At 40.1% G+C, this 13,070-nt stretch overlaps 1 protein-coding gene across 3 annotated transcripts in view; it reads right to left on the bottom strand.

Annotated features, from left to right (window-relative positions):
- Positions 1-13,070, bottom strand: part of SYNE2 (spectrin repeat containing nuclear envelope protein 2) — a 233,730-nt gene that overhangs the window by 207,731 nt on the left and 12,929 nt on the right. For all 3 annotated transcript variants that reach the window (XM_042454459.1, XM_042454452.1, XM_042454444.1), the window contains exons 8-13: positions 8,301-8,459; positions 7,435-7,596; positions 6,457-6,558; positions 4,793-4,993; positions 2,808-2,979; positions 4-116 (exon numbers count right to left, since the gene is read on the bottom strand). In XM_042454459.1, the coding sequence (XP_042310393.1) occupies positions 4-116; positions 2,808-2,979; positions 4,793-4,993; positions 6,457-6,558; positions 7,435-7,596; positions 8,301-8,459 (909 nt within the window). The remainder of the gene's footprint in view (positions 1-3; positions 117-2,807; positions 2,980-4,792; positions 4,994-6,456; positions 6,559-7,434; positions 7,597-8,300; positions 8,460-13,070) is intronic.

Below are 13,070 nucleotides of genomic sequence, written 5' to 3' on the forward strand. Positions count from 1 at the left end.
TACCCTCAGCTGCTGAATTTTCTCTTCTAGCATCTCCTTTGTTTCTGATGGTTCAAAACACTCCTTGAGAGAGAGCTGCATACTGCTGAACCAGTCATCAAAATCCTTACACTGATCTGCAGGGGGAAAAAATCATAACATGACTTTTGAACAAATGGCATTACAGTGTATATAGGAATAGAAGGGAGAGGGTATAGTCACCAAGTGCAGCTGCCAGAGTCTACTATAGTGAATCACAGAACTGAAGGGCACTCCATTGGCCATTGAGTCAAATCCCCCACTCAGTAAGGAATTCCCTTTAGAGCATTCCCATCAGGTTGCGGTCCAGATTCTTTGGAAAAAGTTCAGAGAAAGAGACCCTACTACCTCTCTAGATAACTGATTCCACTGTTAAATAGTTCTTACCATCAAGAAGTTCCTTGTAGTGTTCAATCAATGGCGTGCATGCCTATAGGACCTCTTCCAACTCTATGAATCTATGAAATTTACCTGCTGTATCCTAGCTGGGCCACTAAAACTCCCTGGGTGACCTTGGGCAAGTCACATTCTCTCAGCCTGAGAGGGCAAATCGCCCTGAAGAAACTTGCCAAGCTTTGCCTTAGGGCTGTCATAGGTCAGAACTGACTTGAAGGAACACAACAACAAACAATAAAACTTTAAACATATCTATAGTTTTTTGTGGTTTTTTCGGGCTATGTGGCCATGTTCGAGAAGAGTTTCTTCCTGACATTTAAATATATCTGGTTCTAGCCTCTGAGCAGCAGAGAAAAAACTTTCACCCTCTTCTCTAACAGTGCTTTAGATATTGAAGGGGTGTAATCATAGTCTTCCCTCAGAATTTTCTTCACCAGACTAAACATGTCCCATTTTAATATTTGTATTTAATAATTTAATTTAATAAATTCAATATTTGAAAATCCAATACTGTAGCCATATTATTACTTGAACATCATAATATTATGTCAAAAACTAGTATATTGCATTATCTATTGCTCTAAATAGCTGCATAAAATACCTGAAATAACAGATTTATAGATTTGCTTCAGGTATATCAAAGAAACACTGGCAGGATACAGACGGGCAGGGAAGACGTCTTGGAGGTGTATTCTGCTGAATACGGAGCCTCCAGACTGCCCGCCCCGGGGGCGTGGCTAAGGTGTATGGGGCTTCCACATGGGGGGCAGTGAAGACGCCTCACCTGGGGCCGTTTCTGACCCGCAGTTTCCATACCGCCACCTCGCAGGACGCTGCAAAGAGAGAGGCAGCTTCCGCACGGGCAGCCAAAAAGGGGCTTTTTTTTCTTTTGCCGGCTGGCGGATGTGCAGCTGCGCATCTGCGGTGCTCAGCACCGGCGGCAGAAAGCATATGTGCACATTTAAAGCGCCCAGGCCCCTTTAAACTTTTCCCCCCGCCCTGCCCAAAAACAATGGTGGTCTCCTGCCAGCTGGTGATCAGCTGGTGTTGGCATCCTTGTCCGCTTGCACGTTGCCAATGTCACCAGCATCATGGATGCCTCCTCTCCTTTGGTCCCCGCGCTCTTGCTGAATCTGCAATGCACAGCCACAGCTGTCGCCGCTGCCACCGCTGTCCCCCTGCCATCCCCCATCACCTCCCTTGTACATATGTAAATATTTAAAGTTTTAGCGTTTTTTTATTGTTAGGCGAAAATGGCACAGGAATGTGTGTAGGGGTTCACTTTAAATTCCAAACTTTCCACAATTCTAGCAGCGCATGTGTACATGTTGCTCTAGGGTTACAGTTACGAGCATTAAAATAGAGTGCAGCTGTGCTGCAGCTTCCACATCTGCATGGCATCTGACGCTCTAATTAGAGCCTCGGTGCAAACTGCGCATGTTCCAGGACCCCGACTCATTATGCGACGCAGCAGACACGGAGCTTTTAAATGGGCAACTTAAATTAGCGGCGTAGCAATTCTGACGTACCGGTGCAGCAGCTTATAGACGGAGCTGCGCAGTTGCGCAGCATATAGAAAAGAAGTGGGGAAAAGCGGCACCTTTTTAATGCTGCTTCTTCCCCCTTGGGGCATGCGGGCGGCGTGTTCATGGCGGCATTCAGGTAAGGGCCGTCTGAAGGCTATACCTTCATGACGTCATGAACACACTCCTTTTTGCCCGTCTGTATCCCGCCATTGATATTTCATTAATACTGAAAGAATGGGGTGAAGGACTATCGCCTCCCAAAAATAGTATTCTACAGTGAACTCGCCACGGGTCAGTGTAAGAGGGGCGCTCCAAAGAAGAGATACAAGGAGTCCCTGAAACAACATCTCAGGCTTGGCCAAATTGATCATCAACAATGGTCTGCCCTAGCCTCGCATCAGGAGGCATGGAGACGCACTATTCACGATGCTGCAGCCTTTTTTGAAAGCTCACGCCAAGCGAGTCTTGAAGAGAAATGACAACGCAGAAAGAACCACAACTCGGAAACATCACCCAAGGAGACTTTCTGCTGTGCTTTCTGCAACCAGACTTGTTCATCTCGGATTGGCCTTTTTAATAATCAACATGCTTACAGAAAGCACAGGATGAGTCCTTCCTGAATCTTCGTTCACGAAGTAAAGCCAGAGAAAGAATGGGGTACTGAGTTTTATTTATATCCTGCCCCCCCCCCCCAAATTTGGACTCGGTTTTGGGCTTAAGTCTCCCACTGATGGACCTGCTTCCCTCAGTGGCAAAGGGGTCCGTCTGGAAAAATTGGGAAGGAGGGATGCAAAAGGGAAAATTCCATCAAGGGAGGAGAAATCCCTTTGTGTGAAACTCATTTTTATCCTTTAAAATTATACTTACAGTTCAAGAGAGTAGTAAAGTGATCCTGAAAAATTTGCTTCTTTGAATTAAATAAGTCAGTGACACTTTGAAGCTGCTCCTTTAATTCAGTCACTTCAGGGTTAAAACAACCTGGTCGTTTTTGAAGTGATTCCACGTGGTGTTTTTGTTGCAGAATCTTCTGATGTAGATCCTAAATAAGAAAAAAAAGGGAATGGAAAGCTTTCTTTTAATAAGCTGAAAGAAAGCATGCAGAAAGACTGACAAAACAGTCGATATCAAAACAGTGTATTTTGTAAGAAATAGTATACATTTGTAATCTATAAGCTTAGGCCTACCCCAGTGGTTCTCGTGGTGGGACAGGATAATTGGGGGGGGGGGACATGAGAGTTGCTTAAGGGTGTGTGTGCAAGACTTGGAAGCCCTGATCTCTCCTCTTCCCAAAGTTCTTATGTGCAAAATTTACACATGCACTGAGTTAAATACTGAATTTACTTAAAACTATTCTAATTTGAACAATGTTGTTTCCTTATAAAATATTAAACTATGAATATACATGAGTGTGTGAATGAAAATATGCACATTAAATGACCAAAATATTTTTATCCATATATTATATCGAGGGGGGAGTGGCACAACATCTACACATAGATGCGAGGGTGGGTCCCAAAGGTAAAAAGTCTGAGTACCACTGGCCTACACTATTTTATATATATATATGTTTTCAAGTCTATTTATGGCAATACTGTGAACTACATAGGGTTTTCTTAGACAAGGAATACTCAGGGGTGGGTTGCTACTATCATCCTCTGAAATATAGCCTACAGTACCTGGTATTTCTTGGCAGTCCCCATCCAAATACTAACCAAGCCTAAGCCTGCATAGCTTCCAACATTCAATTGCAAAACCTACCAATATGACAACACTGCAAGAAGAAATTAAAAGTGTTCTGTCATAGATCTGGATCTTTGTATTCATGCCTCCTAAAAGTTACTAAATTAAGTTTTTTTTTCTCTATGTGTTTCTGTCTTTTGTTACATCCTAGTGTCCTACCATTTTGTTGAATAGAGTATTTACTATTTGAGAATTTAAGGTGTTTTCTTTCTTAGATAGATATGAGTGGCAGTGCCACCACATGTACCCACCTTTCCCCACAATTAAGTGGATCCAGTGGAGTTTTCATTTTGATTTCAAAAACTAGATCAACTTCAGTCCAGAGCTTAAGAACATTATCTTTTTGCACTGAAACTTCCAGAAGCCCAGAGCCAGCATATCGAATGCTGGCTGGAGTACATCTGTGTGTGGAAACTGGAGTACAAAGAAGTAACTTTCTCACGCTCTGCCTTAGATTACTAATCACAGTCTAACCCTCGCACATAGGAAATCTCCTGCCAAAAAATGGCTTTTAGAGAAAACTACTCTTCAAGAGAAAATTAAAACAACAGCTTCCCTTTTAACCATAACTTTGCTCCTTTTGTAACTAGTGGCTGAAATGTGGATGAAATTAACCAGAAACTGGTTTCAGATTGCTAACTAAAAGTGAATCTCAGTGAACAATAACTATTCTCTGTGCTGCATCTGAAGAAGTGGGTTTTTATCCACAAAAACCCATGCTAAAATAAAAACCAGTTTACATCCACAAAAGCTTATGTTAAATAAAAACAGTTCCTATTTATAATGTTAATTACTATAAACTGGACTATGTGTATTATTGCACTTTTATTGAACATTTACAGTTTCAGGATTTCTACAAATAAGTGATGGCAGAGGATAAGGAAGAGGAAGAAGAGGAGGGGGAAAAGTTGTTGACAGTTCCCCAATTTTCTGTCCCCATCTCCAATCCTTTTACACAAGTGCTAGAGCCATATACGTTTTTAGCTTCCTTTGTCAGCTTTAGAGAACTTCTAAACACATTGTTAATGATGAACCATCAGAGAAAATGCCATTGGTATAAACGGAAGAAGTGGGAATGGAATAGTGTGTGTGTGTGTGTGTCTTTGGAGTACCTCCAATTTAGTAAAGATCTCCAGAGTATCAGAAGGAGACAAAGCTTTCAGAAGCGATTCAGTCATTCCAATTTGTGTCTTGGCCAGGTCAAGGTCTCCTTTTAGCTCTGCTGTATTGCCATTGAGTTCAGTGGGTATCGACTTGTTTGATAAGTGCTTTCTTATTAGTTCCATTTTGTTCAAAAGAGAGGATTTGATGACCTGAAAATGCGAAACACAGAGGGAAGGTTAGGTGTTCTCCTGGCCCATTTCCTACTATATAACTTCACAAAAGGAAGTTAGAGAGAATGCTATTGCTATTTGTACTTCCCTACCTTCTCTTGAAAATTATGATTTCCTTGTTTCTGAAAGCCTTTTTTTACACATTATGGGAGTTTTGTTAGGTGCAGACCTAAGACTCCTTGAAGGTGACATCACTTGTTACAAAATATGTGTAGCTGCTGCTAAAAATGTCAACTTCTGTCTGTAGTACTGCTTTGATCCCCCATAATATCTAGTGAAATGTGCTGCTGTGATATAATGTTATCACATTATGAGTTTCTGTGGTTCTCAAGAAGTATCCAGTGATGTGGAGTAGGAACAGAATAGCTCTTAGCATGATGGTATCATGCCATGCAATAAATTACTTTAAGAGCACTGGTAGGCAACATGGTTCATAGGAATCCCCTAGCCCACCTGTTTGATGCCGTCACTGTCACCCACTCCCTGCGCACCTTCTACTAAACATAAAACACAATATTTGCTCCCCAGTGGTGGTAGCAAGAGTATAACATAAATCATGGTGAGGTTTGTGGGAGCTGTCCCTACAATTTGTCAACTTCTGAAGAGGATAATAAGTTGTGAAGGAAGCAGAAATCAGGGTTTTGTGAGAGCTGCCATCTTTGTTCCCAATAATGTCTCAGGAATGATACAACACAGCAGAAATAATTCCGTTTGAGACCGCTTTAACTGCCCTGACTCAATGCAAGGGGATTCTGGGAACTGTAGTTTTGTGAGACATTTAGCCTTCTCTGCCAGAAAACTCTTTTGCCACAATAAACTACAACTCCCTAGCACTGAGCCAGGGCAGTTAAGCAGTCTCCAACTGGATTATTTCTGCACTGTGTTTTGGACCATTGTCAAAGAGTATGATGGGCCATTAACCCATGATTGAACTTTGCCAAAACAAACAAAGGCAGAACAATTACGTAGTTGAAGGGGAAATGATCACCATGACCACCATGGAAAAACTACTTCTGACCTTTCTGATTTCTACATTCTAAATTTTCAGCATGCTGAAAATACTGCTGTTAAAGAGGACACGGTTTTTGTTTCAAACTGCCACCTCAAAGACTTAATCATATGCTAAGTATTTTGATTAGAGGTGTGGGGTTTTTTTTTCTACGCTTACATGAACACATAAGAGAAAGATGGGGGAGCTGTTCATTTTTCATCATCTCAAGAGCTTGGGAAAGTTATGTTTTGGACAACATGATTATGAGATTCTACTGCAAAAAGTATCTCTTCCAAGCTCTAACTGATGTCCAGATTTGGAAGGTACTCTAAAGTGTCTCTACTTTTTTAGTTGAGTTGCACTGTATTATTCCTACTGTAATCTCTCCAAAGAATCCAGTTAGTAGATGATACATAAATACAAAAGCATTCTAGTTAAACTATTTGCTTACCTGTAATTCAAGAGGAGGCTCACTGCCATTGAGGAGATTTTGAATTTCATCCACCTTTGTGTCAAATTCCTCTAAGTTCTTCCCTTGGAACTGTAAACCAGCCTATGACAAAAGGAAAAGAAAAAATATTATGCACCAAATAATGTTTTGGTTAACTTGAATCCTCATTCTTATAGTAAGGCAAAGTATTGCTATTGGGCTCCTGTTTCTTTTAAACCAATCTATAGCTTAAACAAGAAATGGTACAATAAACAAAGAAATAAATAAAAAACAGTCCATTTCACTTCCACTGCATCTGCTTGTAATGCCTGTTACCAATTTTAATTGCAGTACATTTTCTCCTCCCTATAAAAATATTGGCTAAGATCCTCCATGGGACATGTACCTACCATGTTGTAACAACATCTCCTGATCTGCCCCCTGAAACCCACCTGAGAAGCCAGGAAGCTGTACTGAACAAATATGTTATGTGGCACTGGTAAGGTACTGAGGAATAATGCATCTATCCCATTCTGGCCATGAACCATGGTGCAACAAGGAATTGTGATATAACTCCATGGGGGGGAGGGGTGCTTTGGCTTATCACACCAGGACTCACTGGTTGTGGGAGAAGTTGGATGCATCATCTTTCAGTGCCCTGCTCACAAGTACTGCAGGACTCCTTCACATGGTATGGCTGTCTGGCTTTTAAGGTGGGTTTTAAGGTTACTTGCAGTTCTGGGAATGCTGCCACAATTGTAAATCTGAATACAAGACAGTTATATGGACATAATTTTAGCTGATGGCATTATACTGAATGTGAGTGAAATAACCTGAACAGTATCTCTGTCAGCTAATAAGAGGGAAGGAAAAGAAGAAGGGGAGAAGATGGGTAAAGGCATTGGAAATTGATGAGAGAGAGCAAAGGGAAGAGGAATATTCAATGTATGGCACATTCAAGTTATTTATTAGTTGACAGAGAGTCTCCATGAACCTTACCTCCAACTCTGCCAGCTCCTTCTCAGTCAGGCTGCGTTCTTCTAAGTGCTTCAGCTCTGTATTTGACCATTCATCGATCAAACTAGATAAATTAAGGAGTTTGTCCCATAAAGCCAGAGCTCTTCCCAAATTATCACAATAGTTTTCGGTTCGTTCACTGATCTGGAAGAGGGGTTTATATTTTGCAGGAAAGGAAAGGGAAGAAAGCAAAAACATAAGGCTTTGCAATTAAGCAACTTCATCCATGAAGACACGGGTGGAATGAAGCCAGCAACATAAACAAGAAGGGGGAGGGGGTAATCCAACGTGCCCGTTGGATGGAGACAGTTTCTTACCAAATACTGTTTTAAATATTACCATATCAAAGACAAACAACAGTTCTCCAGGTTCTAAAGACAGGTCTGGCAAGGTAGTTTGGCTCATCAGACTTGAGCTTCTCCCAAAAATGTGTCCCAACTAGTCTGTCAGTGAAGAAATGCCCAGGCAGATGCAACAGAGATTCAACATCCTTTACCAGCCATTTAAGAACAGCTTTTGTACAGCCCATTCCTAAGACCAGCAGCCATGGCAAAGCTTCCAGGCAGGCTTAGCACTACCGGAAAAAAACCTACAAGCCAATATCGCTTGTCTAGATTTCCCATAATTATCTCTTACTAGAAAGCTTGTGCCCAACAGCAGACAGAAAGCCATACTGATCTGTCAACCTGATACCCAATGTCGCACTCTTTTACATTTTAACCCTTCATCCTCTTTATGATTCTCCAACATGCTGCATTTAATTTATCCAAAATATTACTCATGAGTCAGAATCAATTACTATAATGCATAGCAGATCAGACCACCCTGATCATTTACTTTTTACATACATCCAGCCATCTGTCCACAATAGCGTTAGCCTCATTCTCGAAAGGCGGCTCCTCAAAGCTCTTAATTTTGTTCAACTGGGACTGAAGGTTTTTGCAGATCTGGTTTATTCTGTCAACATCTTCTGAATGGCTGTTAAATTCCTGTTTTGCCATGTTGACCTGGAGGAAAGTGAGTAGATGCGTTTTTAAGACCATTGCAGTGCACTGGAGGCAAACTGCAAGTGAAAAAAACAACCCAACTTTTCTCCCTGTGTTTTGTCTCTCTCTGTATAAAGATAGTACCATGAGTTCCCACTTTAAGATCTGTATTTATTGTTAAGACACAACAGAAAAATAAAAATGAGAAAAGAAGCAGAGGCACATTCCACTAAGATGTTTCTTTATTCATGCTCACAATAAATAAAAATAAGTTATTGTCAGGGATATTGGGTCCAAAATAATCCCTACATAAATAATTTTATCTTTCACACTTAATATTTTGATTCCACTCTTTCACCCTGGTGTACCTTGCCATCTTATTCATAACAGCCAGATCCCATCATTTAAATTACCATTTGTATGCTTTGTTCAAGTATTATATCCTTCTCTATATCATCAAAACAGCAAACAAACAAAAAAATCAAGCTAAAGAATTATAAAGGACATGGAATTTAATTGATGCAGACTAAAGCCATAATAAACAATTTAAATAGTTAAAACAAGTTTATCTCCTTAATAATCTGCACCTCATAATACACAGAATGCTAAAGGCAACAAAAAGTGTTGAACAGCATTAATAGTGAACAATTAAAATGCATTAACAATAATGATACCACAAGGAATAAAGCAATAAAACAATAAAGATATCTTCAAAAAGCAGCCGCTATATCCACAGAAAACAAGTATTGCTCATTCCTTTAACACTGAAGTCTCTTCTTGCAATATTTTATGTGAATTATTCTACAAGTCATACACATGTGAAGAGCACTCCTTTTCTTTCCCAGTTGCTCCCCATAAAATAGAAGGTAGTGATTTGAGTATTAGATTATGACTCTGGAGACCAGGGTTTGATTCTCTCTCCGCCTCAGAGGAAGGCAATGGTTAACCTCTGAACAAATCTTGCCAAGAAAACCCCATGATAGAGTTGCCTTAGGGTCACCATAAGTTGAAAACAACTTGAAGACACACAACACACATATATTTTAGGGTAAGAGGATATCATCTAAAAAAAACATTTATCTTCATTTATCATCTTTGTGCAAAAAGACCCAGGAGATTATTAAAGGGATAAACAGGTTTTAACATCTAAATTGTTTAATATGATTTCAGTCTGTCTGAATTTAAACAAACTGATCTTGACCCAAAGTTATCAGTGTTGATCAGCTTCATATCAAAGATCTGCATGTTTTGTTGCAATGTAGAAAGCAGCCTGTTGACATTTTCTGAGAAAATATCACGCTTACAACCCCTTCCCTCCTCGTCCTGCCTTTCCTCATCCCTGAACATTTTCCCATCCAGCATCTCCCTCAAGTGTCTCTAATTCTTCTGTAACAGGGCACCTACAAATCCTATGATTTTCAATAGTTATTCCACACTGCCTGAAGTCTTTTTACATTATCTAGAAATATAAGGTGTCTGTGATCAGAAGTTTTCCTCAAAAAAGCACTGATTTTTTTACATTTTTGGATCAGTGTGGATTTAGTTCCTCATTTCAGAGAAAGTGACACGTTGCATCATGTAAAATGCATCATATGAAGAAAATTCATACATATCATTGCATTTGTCCAGATATATCAGTTCCTCAGAAAGCTAGTCTGGTGCAGTGGTTTGATTGTTGGACCTGGGACTCTGGAGATCAGGGTTCGAATCCCTGTTCTGCCATAGAAACCAGCTGGGTGACCTTGGCCAAGTCACACTCTCTCAGCCTCACAGGAAGGCAAAGGCAAACCCACTCTGAACAAATCTTGCCAAATAAACCCTGTGACAGGGCTGCCCTGCATCAGAAACAACTTGAAGGCACAGGACAATAACAATCTGTTTCTCAAAATCCCCCTCCTTACTTTGTTTATTCACTTAATATATTTAAAACATAGTACAACTAAAAATAACATTAATACAAAAGTTAAAAAAACCACTGAATCCCAGTTCTTTTTATAAAAGTTTATAAGTGTTATAAAAATATCATTTAAAATAATAAAATACAGACACAACACACTCCAATCAAAGCTCCATCTGCTGCTACAAGTTAAAAATGAACTGTCTAGATAAAAAGGCCCACAAGACTTGTCATGGAAGGAAATTCCACAACTTAGGATCAGCTATTGAGAAAGTTCTCTCCTGTGACTTTGCCAAATATATCTGTGATGGTGGTGGGACCAAGATAAATTGCCCTTCCAAAGATCTTAAAACCCAGGCAGGATCATGGAAAAAGATCCAGTCATTCAAATAGTCCAGACCCAAGCCATACAGGGTTTTAAAGACCATGACAAGCTGAATTCTGCTCAGAAGAGGAATGATAATCGTTGGTTATAGGGAGTTCTATGCTCCTTATAACTGGTGCCAGTCAGACGCTTGACCGAAACACTTTATACCTCTTGTATTTTGATTCCCTTCATCATGTCTCCCTGACATCTAAAATATATATTTTAAGCTCCATGGGAGTGGAGCCCTATAGTCATTTTGTTCATGACATGCCAGAAAGCATCAATAAACCAATGATACTGTATAAGACAGTAATAAAGTAACATGTTTTCACAAGAAATGCCATATTCCCATTAACAAATAACTGCAGTTCAGTTCCATGACTTAGCAGCTGGTCTTGACTCATGGAATCCCATCTCATAATTTTTAAAGAAGAGAATACAATACCATACAGTCGACCATCTGTATCCACGGATTCAGACAGGCACGGCTTCAAAATATATCTTTTTAAAAATCCAAAAAGCAAAATATGTTTTTGCCATTTTATGTAAGGAACACCATTTTACTATGGCATTACATTTCATGGGACTTGAGCATCCATGGCTTTTGGTAGCCATAGGGGGTCCTGGAACCAAACCCCAGCAAATACCAAGGGCTCGCTGTATTTTGTTTGCAACTTCCCATTCCAGACTTCACTGCACACAAACGCAAACAGATGTTTACAAAGCAGAGAAGAGCATGGGCACTGAAACAGTGACCTCTAGCGCCTGGCAATTAGACCACATTCATTAATGAGGTCTTTGTTTTGGTGGCCAGACAATGAAGTCTGTTCTCTAGCAGATACAGCAAGAGGATAGGAAAGTAGGACAAAAGTCTCAAAGCAATAAATAAGAGGGAACTTCTCCTCCTAGCCTTTGGATGGGAAAGATAAACCCAGAATTTTGCCTTCTATTGAAAATGGAAGAATGAATTTTTATTTCAGTTAATGGCAGAAAGGCAGAGTAATTACAATAACATGTAATATTAAATATAGAGTAAAATAATATTTAAAAAAGGCATATACAGCATGGTGGAGTGGGTTTTAGCACTGGACTAGAACTCTGGAGACCAGGGTTTGTATCCTGACTCGGCCATGTAAACCCACTTGGTGACCTTGGGCAAGTCCCATTCTCTCAGCCTCAGAGGATGGCAATGATAAACGTCCTCTGAAGAAACTTGCCACTGCATTATTTTCCTCTAACTTTAATACTGGATATTATTTTATTTACTCTATTTCTCTGGTCACTGACCCAAATAAAGATTCATTCAGAAAAAAAATTGAAAAAACCTGGGCTAATTCTCTTACAGAGATACTGAGACCTCATCCAAATTTAAAGCCGCAGCCCCAATGAGATTTTTGAACATCTCTGTGGGTGGGTTTTTGAAAATATTTTAGAAAAACCGCCCCTGTGTGTGCATGAATCCAATTTGTGACATAATACTAGAGATTTATAAAAGACAATATACTGGACTACAAATTCCAGAATCCACTGACCACACTGGTTGGGGGATTGTGAGAGTTCTAGCCCAATTAGCCACAGTTTTCAAACACAGCTATTAATCTTTTTCCTTCCTCAATTTAACATCATCCCCATCAAGCTTCTATTTAGCCTTGATGTGAAATGAATAAAATTAATGCAAGGATGTTTGGCTGTTATTTTAAATTGTATTAATGTTCGTATGAACTAAGCATGTTTAGATCTAGTGGGTTAAGACAGGGAGGATGGACATTTTTCGTTTGGTTTGCCTATTTAAGTGAATCAACTCAGTATATACTGCCTGATCTACAACTACTGTTGTGGGCTGCATCTACGCTGCAGAAGTAATGCAGTTTCAAACTGTTTTAGGGAAAGAAAGAAAAGACTCAGATCATTTGTGGGCAAGTTCCAAGTTCCTCATCCCACCCCTGGACATGGCCCATCCCTTGCCATCAAAATCCAAAGTGGCTAGAAGTCCATTTTTGGTCCCCCAAGATTCCTTCCTGCTGTTTAAAAACTAAGTAAGCTGGCAGGAAAGGATTCTATGAGTGCAAGTCCCCTTTTTCAATGGAAAAAGAAAGTGATGGGGCTTCTGTTGGCCATAAAATCAAGTAATGTGCTGCATGTGGCCCACAGACCATGTGTTGCTCATCACTAGTGTAGAAAACCTCCTCATACCAAAAGGAAACTGCTTAGACAGACAAACAATGTCTGAGACAAGAGCATTATATACACCTAGCTGGAGAGGGATTGACCCTTGGGAGTCAGCTGACAGTGTTCAGGTGGGCTGGTACTTCAGCCAATATGGTACCTCTGGCTATAGAGATCTATCCACCCAGCCTGCACCAAGGAC

This window comes from Sceloporus undulatus, chromosome 1, assembly GCF_019175285.1.
Source record: "Sceloporus undulatus isolate JIND9_A2432 ecotype Alabama chromosome 1, SceUnd_v1.1, whole genome shotgun sequence".
Classification (NCBI taxonomy): domain Eukaryota; kingdom Metazoa; phylum Chordata; class Lepidosauria; order Squamata; family Phrynosomatidae; genus Sceloporus; species Sceloporus undulatus.